General features: G+C 47.2%; 1 protein-coding gene across 12 annotated transcripts in view; it reads right to left on the reverse strand.

Annotated features, from left to right (window-relative positions):
• The window catches only part of TANC2 (tetratricopeptide repeat, ankyrin repeat and coiled-coil containing 2), a 171,813-nt gene that overhangs the window by 39,642 nt on the left and 113,794 nt on the right, over positions 1-18,377 (reverse strand). For all 12 annotated transcript variants that reach the window (XM_069876945.1, XM_069876943.1, XM_069876942.1 and 9 more), the window contains 3 exons: positions 12,544-12,825; positions 11,182-11,315; positions 358-589 (listed from right to left, as the gene is read on the reverse strand). In XM_069876945.1, coding sequence (XP_069733046.1) covers positions 358-589; positions 11,182-11,315; positions 12,544-12,825 — 648 coding nt within the window. The remainder of the gene's footprint in view (positions 1-357; positions 590-11,181; positions 11,316-12,543; positions 12,826-18,377) is intronic.

The raw sequence follows: 18,377 nt of genomic DNA on the forward strand, positions 1-18,377 counted from the left end.
CCCACTGCCACGAGCAGAGCTGTGTGTGGAAATTGTTGCTTGTTTTCAGCTTCAGAACTGCAAGGCCACGTTTGGGACAGGGAAGAAAGAAGCCAAACGCACGCTGCTTCATCCACACGCTGCTTTTTATCTGTGGATCTCAATCAAACATCAGGAAGAGAGAGGTGGTTAACCCCTTGCTTCCAAGCAATCACAATGGCCTATTCTCAGCTTCTCCAGACCTCACCTCTTGCCCACAGCTCTTCAGATGCAGGCTTCATTCCAAAGCCTGGATGTAACTAAGCAGCATTTTAACAATACTAATCACCAAAGGGAAGCGGGAGCTCAGGGAGAGCGTGGGGAGTGTGATCACCATACCTTTGTGCAGGTTTTCCAAGGGCTCCAGGACTCCCCTGCGGAAGGAGGCCATGGGGTCCTGCACGCAGGAGCGCAGGCTGAGCATGCTCTGCAGGTGGGGCTCCCGCAGGAGCTGCTCCCGGTAGGCGACGAACTGGGGCGAGCGGCAGAGCAGCGCGGCCACGTTGTGCACGAACTCCGGCACCAGACAGGTGTAGGCATTATCGGCCTGGCAGTAGTGGTACGCGACGACCTAGCAAAGAGAAAAACAACAAAAAAATGCATCCTCATCAGCCATGAGTCGTTAACAGCAGCGGTTGTGTTCGGGGAGTTTGATGCGTTCTGGCAGGCGAAGTCTTTAGGAACACCCAGAGTTAACGACCCACGACAAGAATCCAGACGAATCAGTTGGTAAGAACACGCACTGATCCTGAAAAATGCCTGGACCTGCCACTTGAGGAATAAATGAAATTAAGCTGTAGCTGCTCGCGGAGACGGACGCTGACAGGAACTGACATCTCTGAAGTACCACGCAGAGCGGGGAGCAATAGGATTGTGCTCTGAGCTCCGTTTAAGGACGTGGCGTCAGTAATAACTTGTGATTGTTTTCTTGAACTGACTTTTTATTTGCTGTTTGCAAATGTCAAGCTCTGTAGCAGCAGGGAGAGAGCACAAGACGAGGACCTTACAGCGAGGCAGCGTCTGCGAACAACAGATCCCCGTGAACGGGGGGATGTCAGGCTTCCTGTACATTCCTCATCCAAGGTGAACCCATTCTTCATTCAGAAAATAAATTCAATTAAAAGAACAAAAAGAAAACTGTCCTCTTTTCCCAAGTCACCCAATTTTCCCACCTCTTCAAATACTGCTAGAACCCACCACGTTCTGCCCACTGATTAAATCAAGCAGAGAACCACTGACAGCTTCTCAGTGCCATCACTCAACTGTCCTGTTTCCTTTTGCAAAAGGCCCACAAAATCTCCCTCAGCTTGCAAAACGCTTGGCAGGCTGCACCGGTACCGCTCCAGCCACCGGCTCCTCCTGCTCCTGTGCTGGCACCAGGCTCTTCGCAGCCCCTCCTGGCCATGTGGCGCGAGCCTCTGCCAGGGCAAAACGCTCTTCAGCTCCCATTCACAGGGTTTGCTTTTCAAATGCCACTGACAGGCTCCAAAAATATCCCGGCAAGGCAGGTGGGATCAGTTTTGTAGCAGAACCACCACTGCCCTGGAGCTCTGCAGCACAGACAGAAACACAAATACTGCTGGAGAAAGCACGGGTCTGAACTTGGGAAGGACAACAGAACTGAGGACACTGCGCACACGTGATTCCTGTAGCCTCTCCTGGTGTTACGTATATTTTCTCTACCTTCAAATCACAGGGCAACTGCCAACAGCCAGTTCTGCAAGCTGAGCCTGCTGCTAGAAACCAGGCTCCTCGCTCCCACGGCCAGAGCTGGGCAGGAAACAGTCTTTTGATCTTGTAAAACTTCTCAAGGTTTCAAAGCGTTCCCCTGTTCCACCCTTGGGCTGAAAAGTGAATGAGAGAGACCTCCAGAAAACCATATTAGTCGACTGCCTTTCTCCCCCATATAAGGTGAACGCCTTTAATATCCAGCCACTAAAGCTCTGGGGAAGGTCTCCTTCCAATTATTTCATTTTATATACTTTATTAATTGCTAGGGGTCCAGCAAGAGGGATGGATTACCACCTCCACTGCTTAGGATTCTCTTCTAGGATACGGGAGACTACTCCCAGACCTTCCTCTGCATCTGCAACGACCACTCCATTCGCTAGCTGTAATTCCAGGGCGTTATCAGTGTCTTCTCCTCTTGCTCAACTGGACAAGCCAAGCAGTAACAAGAGTTAGAAAAAAGAAGAATATGTACAGCCTGGAAATGCACTTTTCATTGAAAACATAGTGCTCTTGATTAGAACTTCATTTTCTACAAATCAAACTACTTTGCTTTAAAATCTATTTGACAAAGTTCCAACCAGCTCTCATCACAAACAAAATCCTCAAATTAAACATTTAATTTTATCTGGAAACTGTGGTACGAAAAATGAAATCACCAGGGAAACAGCGAGCTCTTCCAAAGGTTTGGGCACGCCTGGGTGTTGTCACCAGAGAACACTGAGCTTTGCTTGTTACAATTTAAGGTGTGATTTTTAAGGCATAATTATTCCAATCACAGTTTCAATTTGAACTTTGTCATCACATAGCAAGAAGCTCTGTAAACACTAAATTGGACTTCCAGAACTCTTGAACCTTTCTTGCAGCTATCAGCTTTGTTAAATCATGTTTACATAGTTGGAAGCTGAAAAATTCCTTGCCCGAAAGTTTGATTCAATTGGAATCACTGGACTGCAAACAAGCAGACCATGCTGTAAGCAGCCCTACTGCAAGAGAAGTGGATTACAAAGAAGGAAAGGAAAAGTAACACCCTGATCAAGAGAGCTGCTCAGGATATCTGTTTCTGTCATTTTTTAAGGGCTGAGAATGCATTTTGGACAAGCTGAGTGATTCCACGCTGAGAAACCAAGGCATAATGTTGTTTATATTAAATATCAAATGCCAAAAGTTACCAACTTGCATAACGAAAGGGAGCTTCAAAATAATTCACACTTGCATGATGCACGCTTTCCTTTCAACGATTGCCTCCTCTCCCACAGCAATTTGAGGAGTCTAGCTGGCCACACACCAAAGAAGAACATCTATGAGCAGCTTTTTGGTAGCCAGTTCATTAAAATATTAACTACAAAGCTTGAGAAACACCAGACACGGCAAGAGCAGAGCACGGCTTCTCACCGACCATGGCCAACATCCAACACGACCCCATTCGCTCCTGAGCTGGGGTCACAGAGCACCAAAACTCTCATTTACTCAGAAATGACACAAACTTCATCTTCTTAACTGTTAAAGCAGAACTATGAAAGCCATTAGTCGTATTCTCTTTAGGTGTTAAATCCCATCAGTCCTCAGGAGACTCTTCTTCCAACCTTTCCATCACCAGCCATTGCTCTCCTTTCTGCCACAACCGATTCCATTTCTCCCTTCATCCAACCTCACACAACCTTCACCATCCCTACATCCCAACCATGTTTTCTGCTGTCCTTCCACTCGGGTTCACTCCTTCATCCACCTCTTTCTTGGATGCAGGACTTGGCAAGTGTCCCATCCTGACACGCAGATGCCGTACATCTTTCCCGCAGCTCTCGTCCCCAAACCAAAATCCTTTTCTAAATCACAGACATGTGAACTGCACCCCAGATCTCCGAGGCCAAGCTACCGATTTCACCTGGCTTGGACTACACCGGCATTCATCCTTGCCTAACCTAGGAAGGATCTGCTCAGGTGAGCAGATAAGGAAGGATTCCATGAAATAAGAAAAAAGGGAGATTTCCTCCTATAGGTCATGACCTAGGGAAACAGCTGCTGTATGGAACACGCATGTTAAAAGCAAAACAGCTTTTCCAAGGATGATGGAAAACATCAGTGGATGAGGACAGGCAGAGCTGCATCAACGCAGCAGGAGGAAGAGGCCACTGAGGGCACAGAGAGCGGAAAAAAATGAAGCACAAAAGAGACTGTGAATCACCTATAAAGTAGAGAGGGTGAGAAGTGAGTGAACTGCAAAGAGGAGGGAAGAAGAGAGGGAGAAGGAGGAGAAGATGACATGTCAGGAGAGGCAGGAGATGATAGCAATGTGAGAAAGGCTGGAAGGACAGCGCGAGCATCAAAGGAGAAAGAGGGGCTGAAAATGGCCCAAGAGAAATAAGTTATTTTTACTTATTAGGACAGGCCAATTTTAAGCAGTTCTCCAGCACTATTTGTGAGAAAGAATATCCTTCATTCCTTTGACATCATGCTCTGGAGTGATTTGCCTCGGCTTCCTTCTGTAAGCATGTTGTGCAAGGAGGGCAGCCGGCCAACCCCCCGAAAGGACCAACCTCGCTCCCCCCAGAGCTCACAGCACCACCCTGGCTCCTCAGGTGCTCTTAGGGGGCTCCAACATTGGATTTGAACAGCATTTCTGCACCTAGTAAGATTTCTCTTTTTTTGACCCGTACAAAATAGCTTCAAATCAATTCAATGCAATGCTCTTACCTGCCAAAATGCCATTTGCTAGCTGTAATGCTGGTTGTAATAATGGAAATCAGCACTGCTTTATTTTATCCATTGCACATGACCGTGTGTGTACGTGGTGACCCAGTTTATTGGGAACAGTCGTTACTTTTACAGAGCCGAGTATGCCAATAAATGCCCTCTGAAACTCATTAGTGTCGCAGGGCATCAAGGCTCAGAAGTAATGAATCCCTCCACCTCTCTGTAAGGTAGGAGCGCTCCCTTTCTTTTTACATGCCTGCAGCAATGATAACGACACCGGCTTATGGCACGGAGGGTGGGGAAAAGAGCTTCTGGAGCCACCAGCCGTGCTCAGCATCAGCTGAGTCTGCTAATGCAATGGACATGCAGCTCCTCCACCAGCTGCTTGACGTAGGGTACGACCCATTAGCGCAGCAGAGCTGCTTTCAGGCCCATTTGTTTAAGTGCAGCTACCACAAGCAACCACGCAACATCCAGAAAGCCAAAGACTGTGGCTGTTCAATGGGTTATTTAAAACTGTGTAGCCAATCCATTAAAAATCCTCTGCGAGTAAAGGATGAAACCTTCAGGGAAAATAGGGAAGGTGACCCTAATTAGATGGGACACAGTTCAGACTTCTTCCTTTGAGCTAAATTGATCTTACCTTGGGCTATCGTACCTCTGAGCGGCAGTGGTGCCCCTTGCTGAAAGGCAGAGGTCACCTAGGACATGTATTTGTGGGTCAGACTGTTTTAACACAGGCTTGGGGCAGTAGAGAAAGCCCCTCATTTTTATTCTCTGAGATGAAGGACCAGCTCTGGACAAGCAAGGGTGAGTCACCATCCCTGGAGGGATTTAAAAGATGCGTAGATGTGGTGCTTAGGGACACAGTTCAGCGGTGGGCGTGGCAGTGTTGGGTTTATGGTTGGACTCGATGATCTTAAAGGTCTTTTTCAACCTCAATGTTTCTGTGATTTTAAGGCCACGCTCCAGCCGAGACGCACTAGCCTGGTGTCATTTGGAGAGAGAAAGGTGACAGCGCAAGGACAGCCACGTGGTGACCAAGTGATGGTCAACTCGCTCCCCTGGGCAGAGGAAGCAAGTCGTGAAGTGTTTTAATGGATAACACATTCAACAGTGAAAAGGCAGCCAAAGCAAGGCACAACACCCGAGAGGTGTGCAGTGCTGCCCTTCTACGGATCTTAGGTTTAAAAACCTCATTGTTCACACTCCCAACTTTGTTTTTCCCCATTTCACTTTGTAGTCACTCCACAATACCAGGCAACGCGTTTACAGGCGCTAACCACCAGCAGAGGGGTTTACACTTATGGATTCAGCTCCGCATGGTTGGCTCACCAGGAAAGCTGGTAGGCATCTACGGCAGGGAAGGAGCCAAGTCTAGCTTGACTCGCTGGCATTGCAGACAAACTGGCAGCCTGCTCGCTGTCGGAGGGCAGACTTGAAACGAATTCAGCAATCCCGCAAACTCATTTCCATAACACATGCATCTACATTAAAACAAAAGACCAACCAAGCAGTTTTGCCAGAAATGCTTACGTTATATTTGCAAGCGTCAAGACGGGTATTGCAATGTGAGGATTCTTCTTCGTGACTTTTGAGAGTTTGCCAGATCTGGCAAGACAACTGCTCTTGTCTTCCTTCCCTGCAGGTCTCTCTACTCCTCACTGCAGAACTAACCCCTGCTGAGACGGAACGGAGGAAAAGCTGCAAAGAAGCTTCCCCAGCAAGGCCCGCTCGCTGCGGAGAGCGGGGTCTGACACATGGCCCCACGGTGGTAAGTCCATCAGCAGCCACCACCCCTGCTCCTCAGAGGCAGGAGAAGCCCATGAGTGAAAGGGGAAAAAGGAAACTGTGCCAGCTCAATTCCTGGCAAGAGGATCAATGTTACCTTGAAAATGAGAGAACTGATGCACAGCAGTCTCTGTGAAGAAGCTATTATCTTTGCCAGATCCTTAATATTTCCCTTGCAAGGAAATGGAAAGTGAGGCTTTTCTCTCTTGATGACCAAAGCTTCCTGGCACGCTGTTTTATCCTTGCCTAATGAACAGCCCTCAACACAATGCAACCACAACCTTGAATCACCTGGTGTGACAGCCAGACTTTGAACTCCTCCTTTTCAATTCAGTATTCTTCCTCAACACATCCAAAATGCTGGTCAGGATCTGGAACGGGACACTCTGAGCAGACTGGGGTGATGCTCAGGTAAGTTATACAATGGTGTTATCGTACTTCCAGTATTTTCTCCACTCATCTCTCGCAGCAGAACCCCCCTGCTCCCACTCCCAACATCTGCATAAGACTGGAAGAGAAACCACAAAACAAGTAGAACAATCCCCTTCCTGGAAGGGTTCAAGGTGAGGTTGGATGGGGCAGCCTGGTCTGGTGGGAGGTGTCCCTGTGTATGGCAAGGAGGTTGGAACTGGATGGGCTTTGAGGTCCCTTCTAATCCAAACCATTCTATGATTCTCATCTCCATGTTATGCTCCTTGTTTTCTCTCATTCTTTCAGGAGAAAAGAATAGGTACCGCAAACCCTGAACAGCATCCAACCCTTCCTACCATGTTCGGTTCTCCAGCAAAAGGCTCCATTTCCAACCAAAGAGAGGGAAGGAGATGTGAGAAACCTCAGCAGCTGGGAGGAAGGGAATTTTGCCTTCTGGTTTTGATGTTTTTTTTTCCTCCTAGGACCCACTGGTGAAGAAAACTTCAGTTAAATCCTAAACCAGTTGGATGCAGTTTTCCTGCCATAGATTTGGAGGACAAATAAACACCTGGTTTCCTAAACAGCCTAATTTCTAAGCATTCTTCTTCTCCATTAGTTTGCTGATGAACACTGAACTAGAAATCATGGACGACTTCAAACTGCTCCCTCAGAATACAGTAAAACAATGCTCTTTTCCAGTACGGCAAGACTGAGGGGAGCTCCTGCTAGGCAGATGCTGGTTACTTCTAAATTTAATGACTTGTTCATCTCTAACAGCGAGAGCTAAAAGCAACCCTTGCCCCCATGAACTTACTGCATGAAAAACAGGCAAAGAAGCACAACCCTGAATAATCCAGAGGAGGCAAAGCAACTGTTCACCTTTCATTTCTGTCATCATAAACTTCTGAGTTTTGAGATAAGTGACATTTTCAGAAGGAAGGGAGTGGGTGAGAGGGACGGCGTGCTTCCCACTGGCATTCTGGAGCCTGCGCCAAGTGCCACTCGGAGCTGGGAGTCTATTACTAATCTGCTTTCATAATGCTCTGCATTTCTGTAGCACAATGACCACAGCACAACCCGAGAACATCCTGCTCTGCCCAGTGCAAGCAGAGGTGGAACAGCTGGAACACCTGCACAAAGCTTATCTACCTCCTAACAAATCCCTGACAATGGGGTTGTTCATCACTGTCAACACTTTCTTCCCCATTTCATTTCTGACTCAAGTCATAAAGCAACCATAAAACATACACGTCCAAGAAATACTTTTCCAAACTACAGGTCAGTCTTCACTTCCCTGGGCTCTTTTTTCTTCAGCCAGTTGAACAAGACCTCTCCTAAGTAGGTCATGAGTGATTCTTTTTTTGTTCTACAGCTGATACAGGAAGACGCTGCTCTTCTCTCCCTTCCTCCTGCACCGAAGGACATTCCACTTTTTCCCTTCTTCTCATCCTTTTCAGATTAGGCTGTGGACAGCCTTTAGCTTCGCCTGTATGAAGAGCTTCCCAAAACTGTGCCCAAGAATGTCTGTTGGAGAACATGGCATCAGACATCTAGATAAGGCAGCTATCTTAGAATCAAGGAATGGCAGGTTGGAAGTGTCCTCAGGGATCATCTGATCCAAACTTTTAGGTGATCTATAGTTTAAAGGAGGTGGCCCAGCACCTCATTAAGCTGAACATTAAAAGTGGCCGGTGCAGAGGAATATACCACTTCCCTGAGGAGACTATTCAATGTTTAACTCTTCTCATGAGGAAACATTTTCTTCTGGAACCTCCCCAGGAGCAACTTATTCCCACTCCCCCTTGCCTTTTCCATGTGACTCCTTGTAAAAAGGGAGTCTCCATCCTCTCAGCAGACACCCTTTATGTACTGGTATGTGGTAATAAGGTCTGCCCTAAGCCTTCTTCTCTCAAGGCTGGGCAAACCCAGCTCCTCAGCCTTACTCACCAGCTATTCTTACCATTGTTTACCAAGACATGCAGTGTGTTTTCTCTGTTTAAGACTTCAGCATCTTCAAAGGCTCTTATGAACAACAAATTCTCACGATCTCTCCAAGGCAAGTTAGATGTGTGTGATCGTGTTTCTGAACAGAGCAAATGCATATAGAACAAAGAGCTCAGCACTGTTATTTTAATGGATTTTCAATTCCGTTGCCAGGTCAGTAATCCTTTTTCTCCCAGTGTCACTCAGAGACTTCAAAACCCACAGCTGGGGTGGAACAGTCAGTGTTTGTTTTATCTAGGAGGACATCATACGGCATGGTTCTTCCTAAGCAAATCAATTTATCTGCTGTTGACAGCAAGGATTCATCAGCGGTGATGCTGAGCTGAACTACTCAGGAGGTTACTGAGAGTGCACAAGGCACACAACTTCCAGCTATCAATTTGACAAACATCCCAAACCATTTTATTTGCCTTTATTTCCCTTCCTGAGGCTTGATAATCCATCAAAGTTACTGTTTGTAGCGTGCTGCACAGCAGTTCTGGGAAAGGCTCTGATGCAATAAAACCAGAATTGTTGTTTATGACAAAGAATCAGCAGCAGGAACACAGAGCTCAAAAAAAACCCAAACTAATAAAAAGCAAACAAACAAACAAAAACATCCTATACTTTCAGCAAAAAACCCTCCCTTTGTGGCAGGAAATGAAGCTCTGAATTTAAGCATGTGCATTATTTCAGCACATGGCTTCATCCAGGCACACACCGAAGCCTGGAACACAACTGCTCTGAACAGACAGCCAGACAGCACTTGGTTACGTGTTCCTTCCAGCACCAAATACCAAAGAACCTGCATGGATCGCTCCTCTTTTACAGGCAGGGAGATGGAGGCAGGCAGATGAGATGCTGGTCTCCAAGGATCCCAACAAGGCTAATGGCAACACTGGGAATAGACCCAAGGAATCCAACTGCTGAATCAAGCCGTGTGCTGCTGCTCTGACTCATCCCAGGAACTGTTTGCTAAACAGGACGAAGCTATTCAGAAGTTTCGCGTGCTGTGTCAGCTCTTTGAGTAGAAGAAGTGATTCCAAGTTCTCCAAGGTCAATTCATCAGCCTTGGCATTGATCTTTTCATGAAGGCTTAACATTTGGAAGCTGGTGACAGTTACTTCTGGAATCTGCCTGCATTTACAGTAGTTGAGATTTATGGGGAGATTAACAATCGTACCGAGTATCTGTAATCCTGCTGCTAGCGCAAGAGGCAGTACATCTTCCCAAGCCATTTGTTATGTTCTGAATACAAAACACAGGATTTGTCTTGCAGAAAAATGCTGGCAGGGCTTTCTTAAAGGAGTCTGCAGCCAAGGTGTAACAACCTACTTTTGCTTTATGTTTGGCTATAAAAATTGCTCCTTGCTCTTTTCTCCAGTGACCAGAGATGCAAAAAAACCCCTTCAGTGTATGATCTACACAGTGGATAGGACATGCTGTTTGCAAGAGTCATATCCCTTTTCAGGAGGAAACTGAAGCTAAACTTGTATCCATTTATCAATTACGCATCCAGCAGGATTACTTAAGCACTCATGGGAAGAGAGGCGAGATAGATGAGGTATCTCAAGCAGAGATAGCACACTTACTGTAGTCTGTAATGCTTAAGATTTGCAAGGAATACGATGACTAATGCGTCCTGAACAAAAGCAGACCTGGCCATTCCATTCCTTTCAAGAACTCCATGTGGAAGAGGAGAATATCAAGTCTCAATATTTATTTACGCAGATAGTGCACACTCTTTGCCTTGCCAGCTGGGTGCAGCAGAAAGCAGACAGGACAAGCCAGTATCTGGCACAAAAAGCCCAAGCAAAACCCGTCCCGGCAATAATTTAGAACAAAGACTTCGATATTTTCCTCTCCAAAGTGGGAGCAGGCAACAGGAAAGCATTAACTACATGCATCCTCTCAAAAGGTGTGGGAGGAGCAAGCTCCTCGGATTTCAAAGCAATATAATGGCAGCTTCCCGCCACCAGAAAAGCAGGGCTGAATCTCAAGCTGTAAATCTCCCCTACAGTGACAGTGTTAGATACGATCCACTCTTCTCACAGCAGCAAATGATTTGTGTATCACTCAGAAGGTTGTGAGCAGGTTTGCTGGCTTTTTCAAAACCTATCTAAGTGCGCATAAGCAGCAGTGAAGCTCACAGCCGACCCCTCCCCACCGTACGATCCCCGCTCCTCTCAGAATGAAACGCTGGCCTAACGCTTGGCAATTCTGTTTTTACTGTTGAAGAAATATTACAATTATCTTGGTAACTAGGTCACATCACAAAACTTGTAATGATAAAGTGTGATAGCCAGGCAAGACAGACTTTCAGAGAAGAAGGGGACTGTATTTATGTAATGGGAATTCCATTGCACAGAAATAACTTTCCTCGGGTTATAAAACTTGTTCCAGAAGTTCTCCTCTAGACTCTCCCAGTAAGCACCCGAATGCAGACCTTTTCCAGCACATCAAGTGACACAAGGCAGGAGACCTTCCAAGAGGTTCCATTAAAACTGACATTTTCCCAAGGACCAAAACGTAATCCCTGGATGCGTATGTCTGTACCTGGGAAGCAAGTCTGCGCATGGCCTCCTCCTGGCGCCGCCTCATTTCGGGAGTCCCCGGGCAGCTCCCGCTGGTGATGGACGAGTGCGCAGAAGGCGGCTGGGTTAAGGGCAGCTCCCGGTTTGCATCCACATCTGTCCCAAGGAATGAAGAGTATGAAGCTGTATTTATGACACTTCACTAATGCTGATGGCACAACTGCTCTAGTACAGCCAGGCCAACTCGTTAGCATTAATTATTAAACACAGATTTTACCAAGGATAATAGATTTCTTTACAGCATGTGGAAAAAAACCCTCAAAAGAAATTTGCAGAATAATTATTCTCCTCTATAGCGAAACCAGGACTTGTGAGATCTTTAGGAGAAAAAGTCTGACTAGTTGATTGATGCTGAAGGTCTCCATCGCAATAACTAACCCTGAGCAATGATTTTAACTTCACGGACAGACCAGAGTGGGAGCTGAACACCAGCGTTTAGGTGTGACCAAGGATCTTTGTCCTTTGTGCATGGAAGATACAGGGCACTTCCTCATTAGAAATCCCTAAGCTTTTAGTCCAGAAACAGTTAAGTACAGCAGTCTCTCTAATCCCCACAATCCCTCTAAGCTGAGCGGGGAGCTGTACCGTTGGTGCAGTGCAGAGCTGCAGTTAAAATATTGAAACAAGCCCTGCCTTTCACTACGCATTGTTCCTTTAGCTCTGACAAGTGACACCATTCCACATGCCAACACTCCGTGACATTTCAGATATTCCGACAGGGCTAAGAGTACTGGGGATCAGTAAACAGATTTAACTACAGTTTCACAGAGATACAGTGACCTAGATCCTTAGAGATACCTTTAGGTACCTAACCCAGTATTTTTAGTCCTGTCTTATTCACTTACTGAGAGCTGAATGATTTTAAAATGCTGTCATGCCCATCAGCAAACATGTGAGCACAGAGTGATGGGAATTGGATGGGACCACAAGAGGCAGAGCAACCCCAGGTGCTGAGCCTGCCTGGGCTGGCGACCCATCCTAAGCATTTATACCACGATAAAGCGAGAGGAACAAACCGTCTGGGAAGCAGAATGCATCGCCATGGATTTGCAATAACAGAATATTGGCATTTAAAATTGGCATCTTCTCAATAAGAGAAAACCTGCAATGTTTCTGAGTCAGAGAAATAGGAGACAGACTATTTTGACTCTCCAAAAAGCAGATTTGGAACAGGAGCAGTATAAATATTGCTGGCAGGTGCTTCCTTTGCTTGGCAACAGAGACTAAGCTCATTTCTTGGGCCTGAAGAGGAACGGGATCTTTTCAGCCAACATTGTTATAAAAGGTCTCTGATTTTTGCAGCTCTGTGTCCTGCTGCACTTACGTTTTGGAGAGGCGTGTGGGCTATCAGAAGCAATCTGTCTCATCCGCGTGCCGTGGCAGCTGAGTGCGACCAGCCGGGAGATGATGGCCGTTTTCCCAAACCCGATGTTCCCAACGATCACCACCCCTCGGTTGACGCTGGTGTTTGAACTCTGCAGCTGCGCATCGATCTCATGGAAAACCCAGTCCCGGCCAACGAAGACGGACTCGGTGGTGATGCTGGGCACCTCGAAGAGCAGTGGTTTCAGAGAGATGTCAGGAGGTCTGTAAGGTGCAAAGCGTACTGTGCAGAAGAAACACAGGGAAAGAAAACAAACGTCAATGCTCACAGTAAAATTTGCAGGTTGGAAATGGCTGCTTCCTCTGCCTTTTCATTGCAAAAGGAGGAGAAAATACAGGCTTGTTTATTATCCACAGGGTTGTTGTTAAAAGTATCTGGCTAATTCACAGCATTTTCCATCTAAAGAGTTTGGAGAATTTTACAGGAAGAAGTAGTTTACAGGTAGGGAAAAGATAGCTGGAGGAATCATAGAATCACTAAGGTTGGAAAAGACCTCTAAGCTCATTCAGTCCAACCACACCATTCTGACTAAACCATGTCCCGAAGTGCCACGGCCACACGGTTTTTTGAACCCCTCCAGCGATGAAGGCTCCCCCACTGCCCTGGGCAGCCTCTACCAGGGCTTCACCACTTCTTCAGTAAAGAAGTTTTCCCTAATATCCAATCAAAACCACCCCTGGCGCAACTTGAGATCATTTCCTCTCATCCCAACACTTGTTACTTGGTTGAAGCACAAACTTGGCTACAACTTCTTTTGAGGGAGCTGCAGAGGGCAGTGAGGTCTCCCCTCAGCCTCCTCAGGGCTGTTCAATACAGAGAGATAAAATCTGGCTGCTCACCTGTTCAATCCAATAAGCACAAAAACAATCTTAGCACTCAGAAGTGTTAAATCAGTCTAAGGAAAGCTGTTTCAGCTCAGTCTATAAATGAAACTAGATTCTGGTAGGATTTTCCTGTGCGGTGATTAAACGTTTCCTCTTTCACAAGGCAAAGCTGTGTTGCAAGCAACTTAAAGGTGAGGAGAGCAAGAAATACCTTCCCCAACAGATCACGTGTGCTGGGGCAACACTAATACCCAAAAACTTCAACAACGATCCTGTTACTTTTCCCCTTCTTTATGCATTACATCATAATAAAATCTACAACTGAACCCAAACCAGCCCTGAAACTTTTCCAGGAACATTTTGGGGGTGGAGGGAGAAGTTATTTGCCGTTCTTTCCACTTGGCACAAGCTAAAATGAGCACACCTAAAATGAGGAACGACTACGCACAGATCCGGTGCTAAGGTGCTATTAGAGAGAGCAACTCGTCTGGTAGGTTCTGCATCTAGATCTGGAATTAGGAGATGATGGAAGCACTCTGTATTGGCAGAGACAGGCGCTGACCTTCCCACCTTATTGCCAAAATGGTTTCTTAATTAAACACTTGGGGAAGGTGGCCCCAAAGAGAGCAGGCGATACCCACTCGTGGGAGCCTGGTCATGCTGCATGTTCTAGCTGCAAATCTTAGCTTTTGGAACACAAATCCTTCCAGCCAGGGCCAACTGAGATGGAGCCACAACATCGTGAACAGAATTCAGGCCTAGACCTACAAGGCTCTTTCCAACTGCACTTGACATTCCACAGAGATGTGAACTGATATGGTAACCTATGGAAAATCAGAGCTGTAGATCACAGAAGGTGAACGCAATTTGATTTCAAATCACCCTGTATGCTGCAAACGAAAACAACCAGCCCCAAACTAGATGTCTTTGTAGCATATTTTAAAAGCAATCCCAGAAAGCTGCAGGGGAGGAGAACCCCAAGCAGGGCTGCAGAGGGATTTAAGTAAAAGAAACTATGAGCCTGCTCGGTGTTATCTCTTGGTGTGCTCATGACCCATCATTTACATTAGCTGCTTCCAGTGGAGACAGCTTGGCTTCTTTGAAGTTTTAAAAGGCCCCAGACACTTAAAAAGCACCAACATCACTCAGCAGACGCTGATGTCTGTCCTTTCTTCACCCCCTCACCTCTGCTGTGGGGGTTTCATCCCCGCCCCAGACCTCCCGCTCTGGCCCAAAGCCCTTGGGGTACAGCCTTTGTCCCACACACACAGAAAACAGTTTATCAAATTACAGCAGGGGGATGTTTTATCTGCACAGGAAAAGGTTACAGCTGCACTACTGCCCTGAAGACCTTACTGAAAATAGAAACCCATGGGGTTTGAACAGGCCAGCGTGCTGTGTCTGGCTCTGGCTTGGTGCACTAAATCCCTCTGGAAGCTACAAACAGCCCTCGTGGCTGCTCCTTCCCTCCCTCCCACCCAGCCCAGCAGCAGAGCGCTTCCCTGATCCTCAGGCTCGGCTGCCTCTGTCCCAGTATCGCCCCAGCACCACGCCCAGACCCCAGCTTGGCACTGGGACCCTCCCCGGGCACCGCTGAACTGATTCTCATGGTTCAAACCACCTCGAAATCCTTCACAGAGCAGATTCATGAAAGCAGAGCCGATAAAGGAGCTGGGATTTAATGTCGCACCAGATATGCCTAAGAAAAACAGCTTGTGTTTAGAAATGTTAGGTAATTTCAATCCCATCCTTTCTATTTAACCGATACAGAAATGCTGCAGACAGGAGCTGTATTTTAACCCCACTTGCTAACTATGAATGTGCTTTAAATTTATCCTAGGGTGGAGATGGCTTTTGAATCGTATGAGCTCACAGGCAGCTCGTTTGATTCCCTCGCTGGGCTCTGTCACGCGAGCGCCGCGGGATATGCTGGCACGGGGAGATGCCGGAGAAGCAAAACTGCGGGTGGTGGGAGAGGAGGATGCAGCGGGGCGGCTGCAGCTGGTGGGGCCAAGGTGGCTGCGTGTGCCCCTGGCCCCGTCTCAGCTCCTGATGTGGCAGCACCAGCCTGGCTCTCGGCTGGTGGGTTTTCCACCAGAGGATGGAATGGGCACAGCACGTGGAGGCGGCAGAGAAGTCGCTGCAGTGGTCTCACTGATGCACATGAAGCGTTCCAGCAGCACGATCAGCCACAGCAATTCTTTGTTTGCATTATGCCACCAGTACTACATACAGAGAAGTGAAATAAAAAACAATAAAAAGACTCCCATTTGGAAAACCTCAGGCTGAGATTTGTGCTTGATAAGCTACAGCTTTACTTGTGTGTGCATGTATATATGTGATATGCTCCACCTGGAGTCCTGTGTCCAGTTTTGGAATCCCCATCAGAAGAAGGATATGGAACGGTTGGAATGGGTCCAGAGGAGGCCAACAAGATGATCCGAGGGCTGGAGCACCTCTGCTGTGAGCACAGGCTGAGAGAGCTGGGTCTGGTCAGCCTGGAGAAGAGAAGGCTCCGAGGAAATCTTAGAGCAGCTTCCAGTGCTGAAAGGGGCTCCAGGAAAGCTGGGGAGGGGCTCTTGATCTGTGAGTGCAGGGATGAGGAGGAATGGCTTTAAATTGGAAAGGGGAAGACCTAGATTAGACTTCAGGAAGAAATACTTCACTATGAGGTTTGGGAGGCCCTGGCCCAGGTAGGTTGTGGCTGCCCCATCCCTGGGGGTGTTCAAGACCAGGTTGGATGAGGCTTTGAGCAACTGGATCTTATGGGAAGTGTTCAGGGGAGTTGGAACTGGATGGGCTTTGAGACCCCTTCCAAACCATTCTATGAAGTGTCACCTTAGTAAGGGAAAATGTACAAGAATGCTCTTCTGAAAGCAGAAGTCTAACAGGTACCAAACGATCTCAGGGCTAATGCAGAGAAGAGGCTGATGAAATGTAAAGGCTGCAGGATCCAACCAGCTCCTGCTTTTCATAGTGGAGACCTGGACACAACTGTTTTTACCATTTTTAAGAAGTCCATGAAACTCCCACCCCAAAGGGGCTAAGACTAAAATTATTTAAGTTAAACGAAAGTTCAGGACCTCCAGTTGGAACAAAGAGCCGCTCGTTCTGACTGCCCAGATCAATGCATCTCACAGGAATAGCTGGAATAGGCAGTATTTTGGGGGAAAACAACCCTCACATATTCAATGAAATGAAAATATTTCCCAACAGTCACGGTTAGGGTTTTTCCCATCCTCTATTTGTCCCTCATCTTTTAGAAATAGCCCAGCACCTCATCTGGGGTCAGCAGCAAATTCCACAAACCTGAAACACCACTGCAATTCTCATGCAAACTTCACAGAAAAGGCTGGGGAAAAGGAATGAAAAAAGAAAGAAAACATGTAGTGCTACATGGTTTATAAATGCGTGTCTGCAAAACAATTTTATTCTGTTCCTACAATAAAATGTAATGTTTTGGATGCAATCACTGCAAATTACGAAGCCTTGGCAAGCTCCTCCGTTTGAACATATGGAAATTTGGTCTGTCAAACTTTGCTTTCTTCACTTACTGCCTGCTAATACATTCCTGTAACTGCCTCCCAAGCCAGGATGATTTCATTACAGACTGCAATCCTAAGTGACACAAACTCACTGTTTTTCTTCCAGCTGGGGGCTTGTGTATTCGGTACAAATCCCAACCAGGCTCTTAGAGGCTGTACTTGCAGTGCAGAGCAAGAATCCAACCCGCCACCCACTGGCTCCCAGTCTCCTCACCTGAGGACAGTGGGCACTTGCTCAATGAAGCCCCCGAGCAATGAACAGTTTCACGTAACGCCAACAGAACCCCTCTCCCTGCACACAGGGCACAACAAGCTGGTCTCACAGCACAACCAGAAAAGGTCCCAAACGAGCTTTCTCAGCAATTTGCTCATCTGAGCAAGGGCAAATGATAGGGATGAACCATTGTGTCCAGTTCTGGAATCCCCAACATAAGAAGGACGTGGAACTGTTGGAACAGGTTCAGGAGGCCACGGAGATGATCGGAGGGCTGGAGAAGAGAAGGCTGAGGGGAGACCTTAGAGCAGCCTCCAGTGCTGAAAGGGGCTCCAGGAAAGCTGGGGAGGGGCTCTTGATCAGGGAGGGCAGGAACAGAACAAGGAGGAATGGCTTTAAATTGGAAAGGGGAAGATTCAGATTAGACATTAGGAAGAAATTCTTTACAATGAGGGTGGGGAGGCCCTGGCCCAGGCTGCCCAGAGCAGTAGCGGCTGCCTCATGCCTGGGGGTGTTCAAGGCCAGGTTGGATGGGGCTTGGAGAAACCAGATCCAGTGGGAGGTGTCCTTGCCCATGGCAGGGGGTTGGAAGTGGATTATCTTTAAGGTCCTTTCCAACCCAAACCATTCTTTGATTCTATGATTATCCTGGCAATCTGCTGCAGATGCAGGGCTGTCGCAGCGGTCGCTGCATCCAAAGGCTGTGCTCAGATGAAAACGGGGATGGAGGCTGAAGGGTGGACTGAAACCCCAAGGACGTGGGGTGAATCTAGCTGGAGCTGCCTCCAAAAGGAACAAAACACTAAAATGTCAGCTCTGGCTCCTCTCCTCATCGCTAACTTCTCTCTTTGTGGAATTTGTCTGCAAGAACCACAAAAATTTCCCCTCTCAAAAGGCCTTTCAGAAGTCAAAGGGCGGCCTGAATACTGGCATTGTGAGTGTCCATTAGAGGGATGCGTTGGGATGGTGATTCCATGCCCTGCGCTTGGCCCTTCCCCACTGGTACGAGGCAAATGCGATGTGGGGGTTCTGATCACCTCCTTTTGTATGGAAAAAGATGAAAAAAACCAGCAGCCCATACAAAGTTCTCCTTTTTTAGAAGCTATCAAAGTATCAGGCACACAGTGCTCAGAGACTGAGAGCAGGCTGGAAGAAGAGCAAGCAGGGAAAGGGATTTGGGGGGGTCTTTTG

Source organism: Phaenicophaeus curvirostris, chromosome 26, assembly GCF_032191515.1.
Source record: "Phaenicophaeus curvirostris isolate KB17595 chromosome 26, BPBGC_Pcur_1.0, whole genome shotgun sequence".
NCBI classification, from domain to species: domain Eukaryota; kingdom Metazoa; phylum Chordata; class Aves; order Cuculiformes; family Cuculidae; genus Phaenicophaeus; species Phaenicophaeus curvirostris.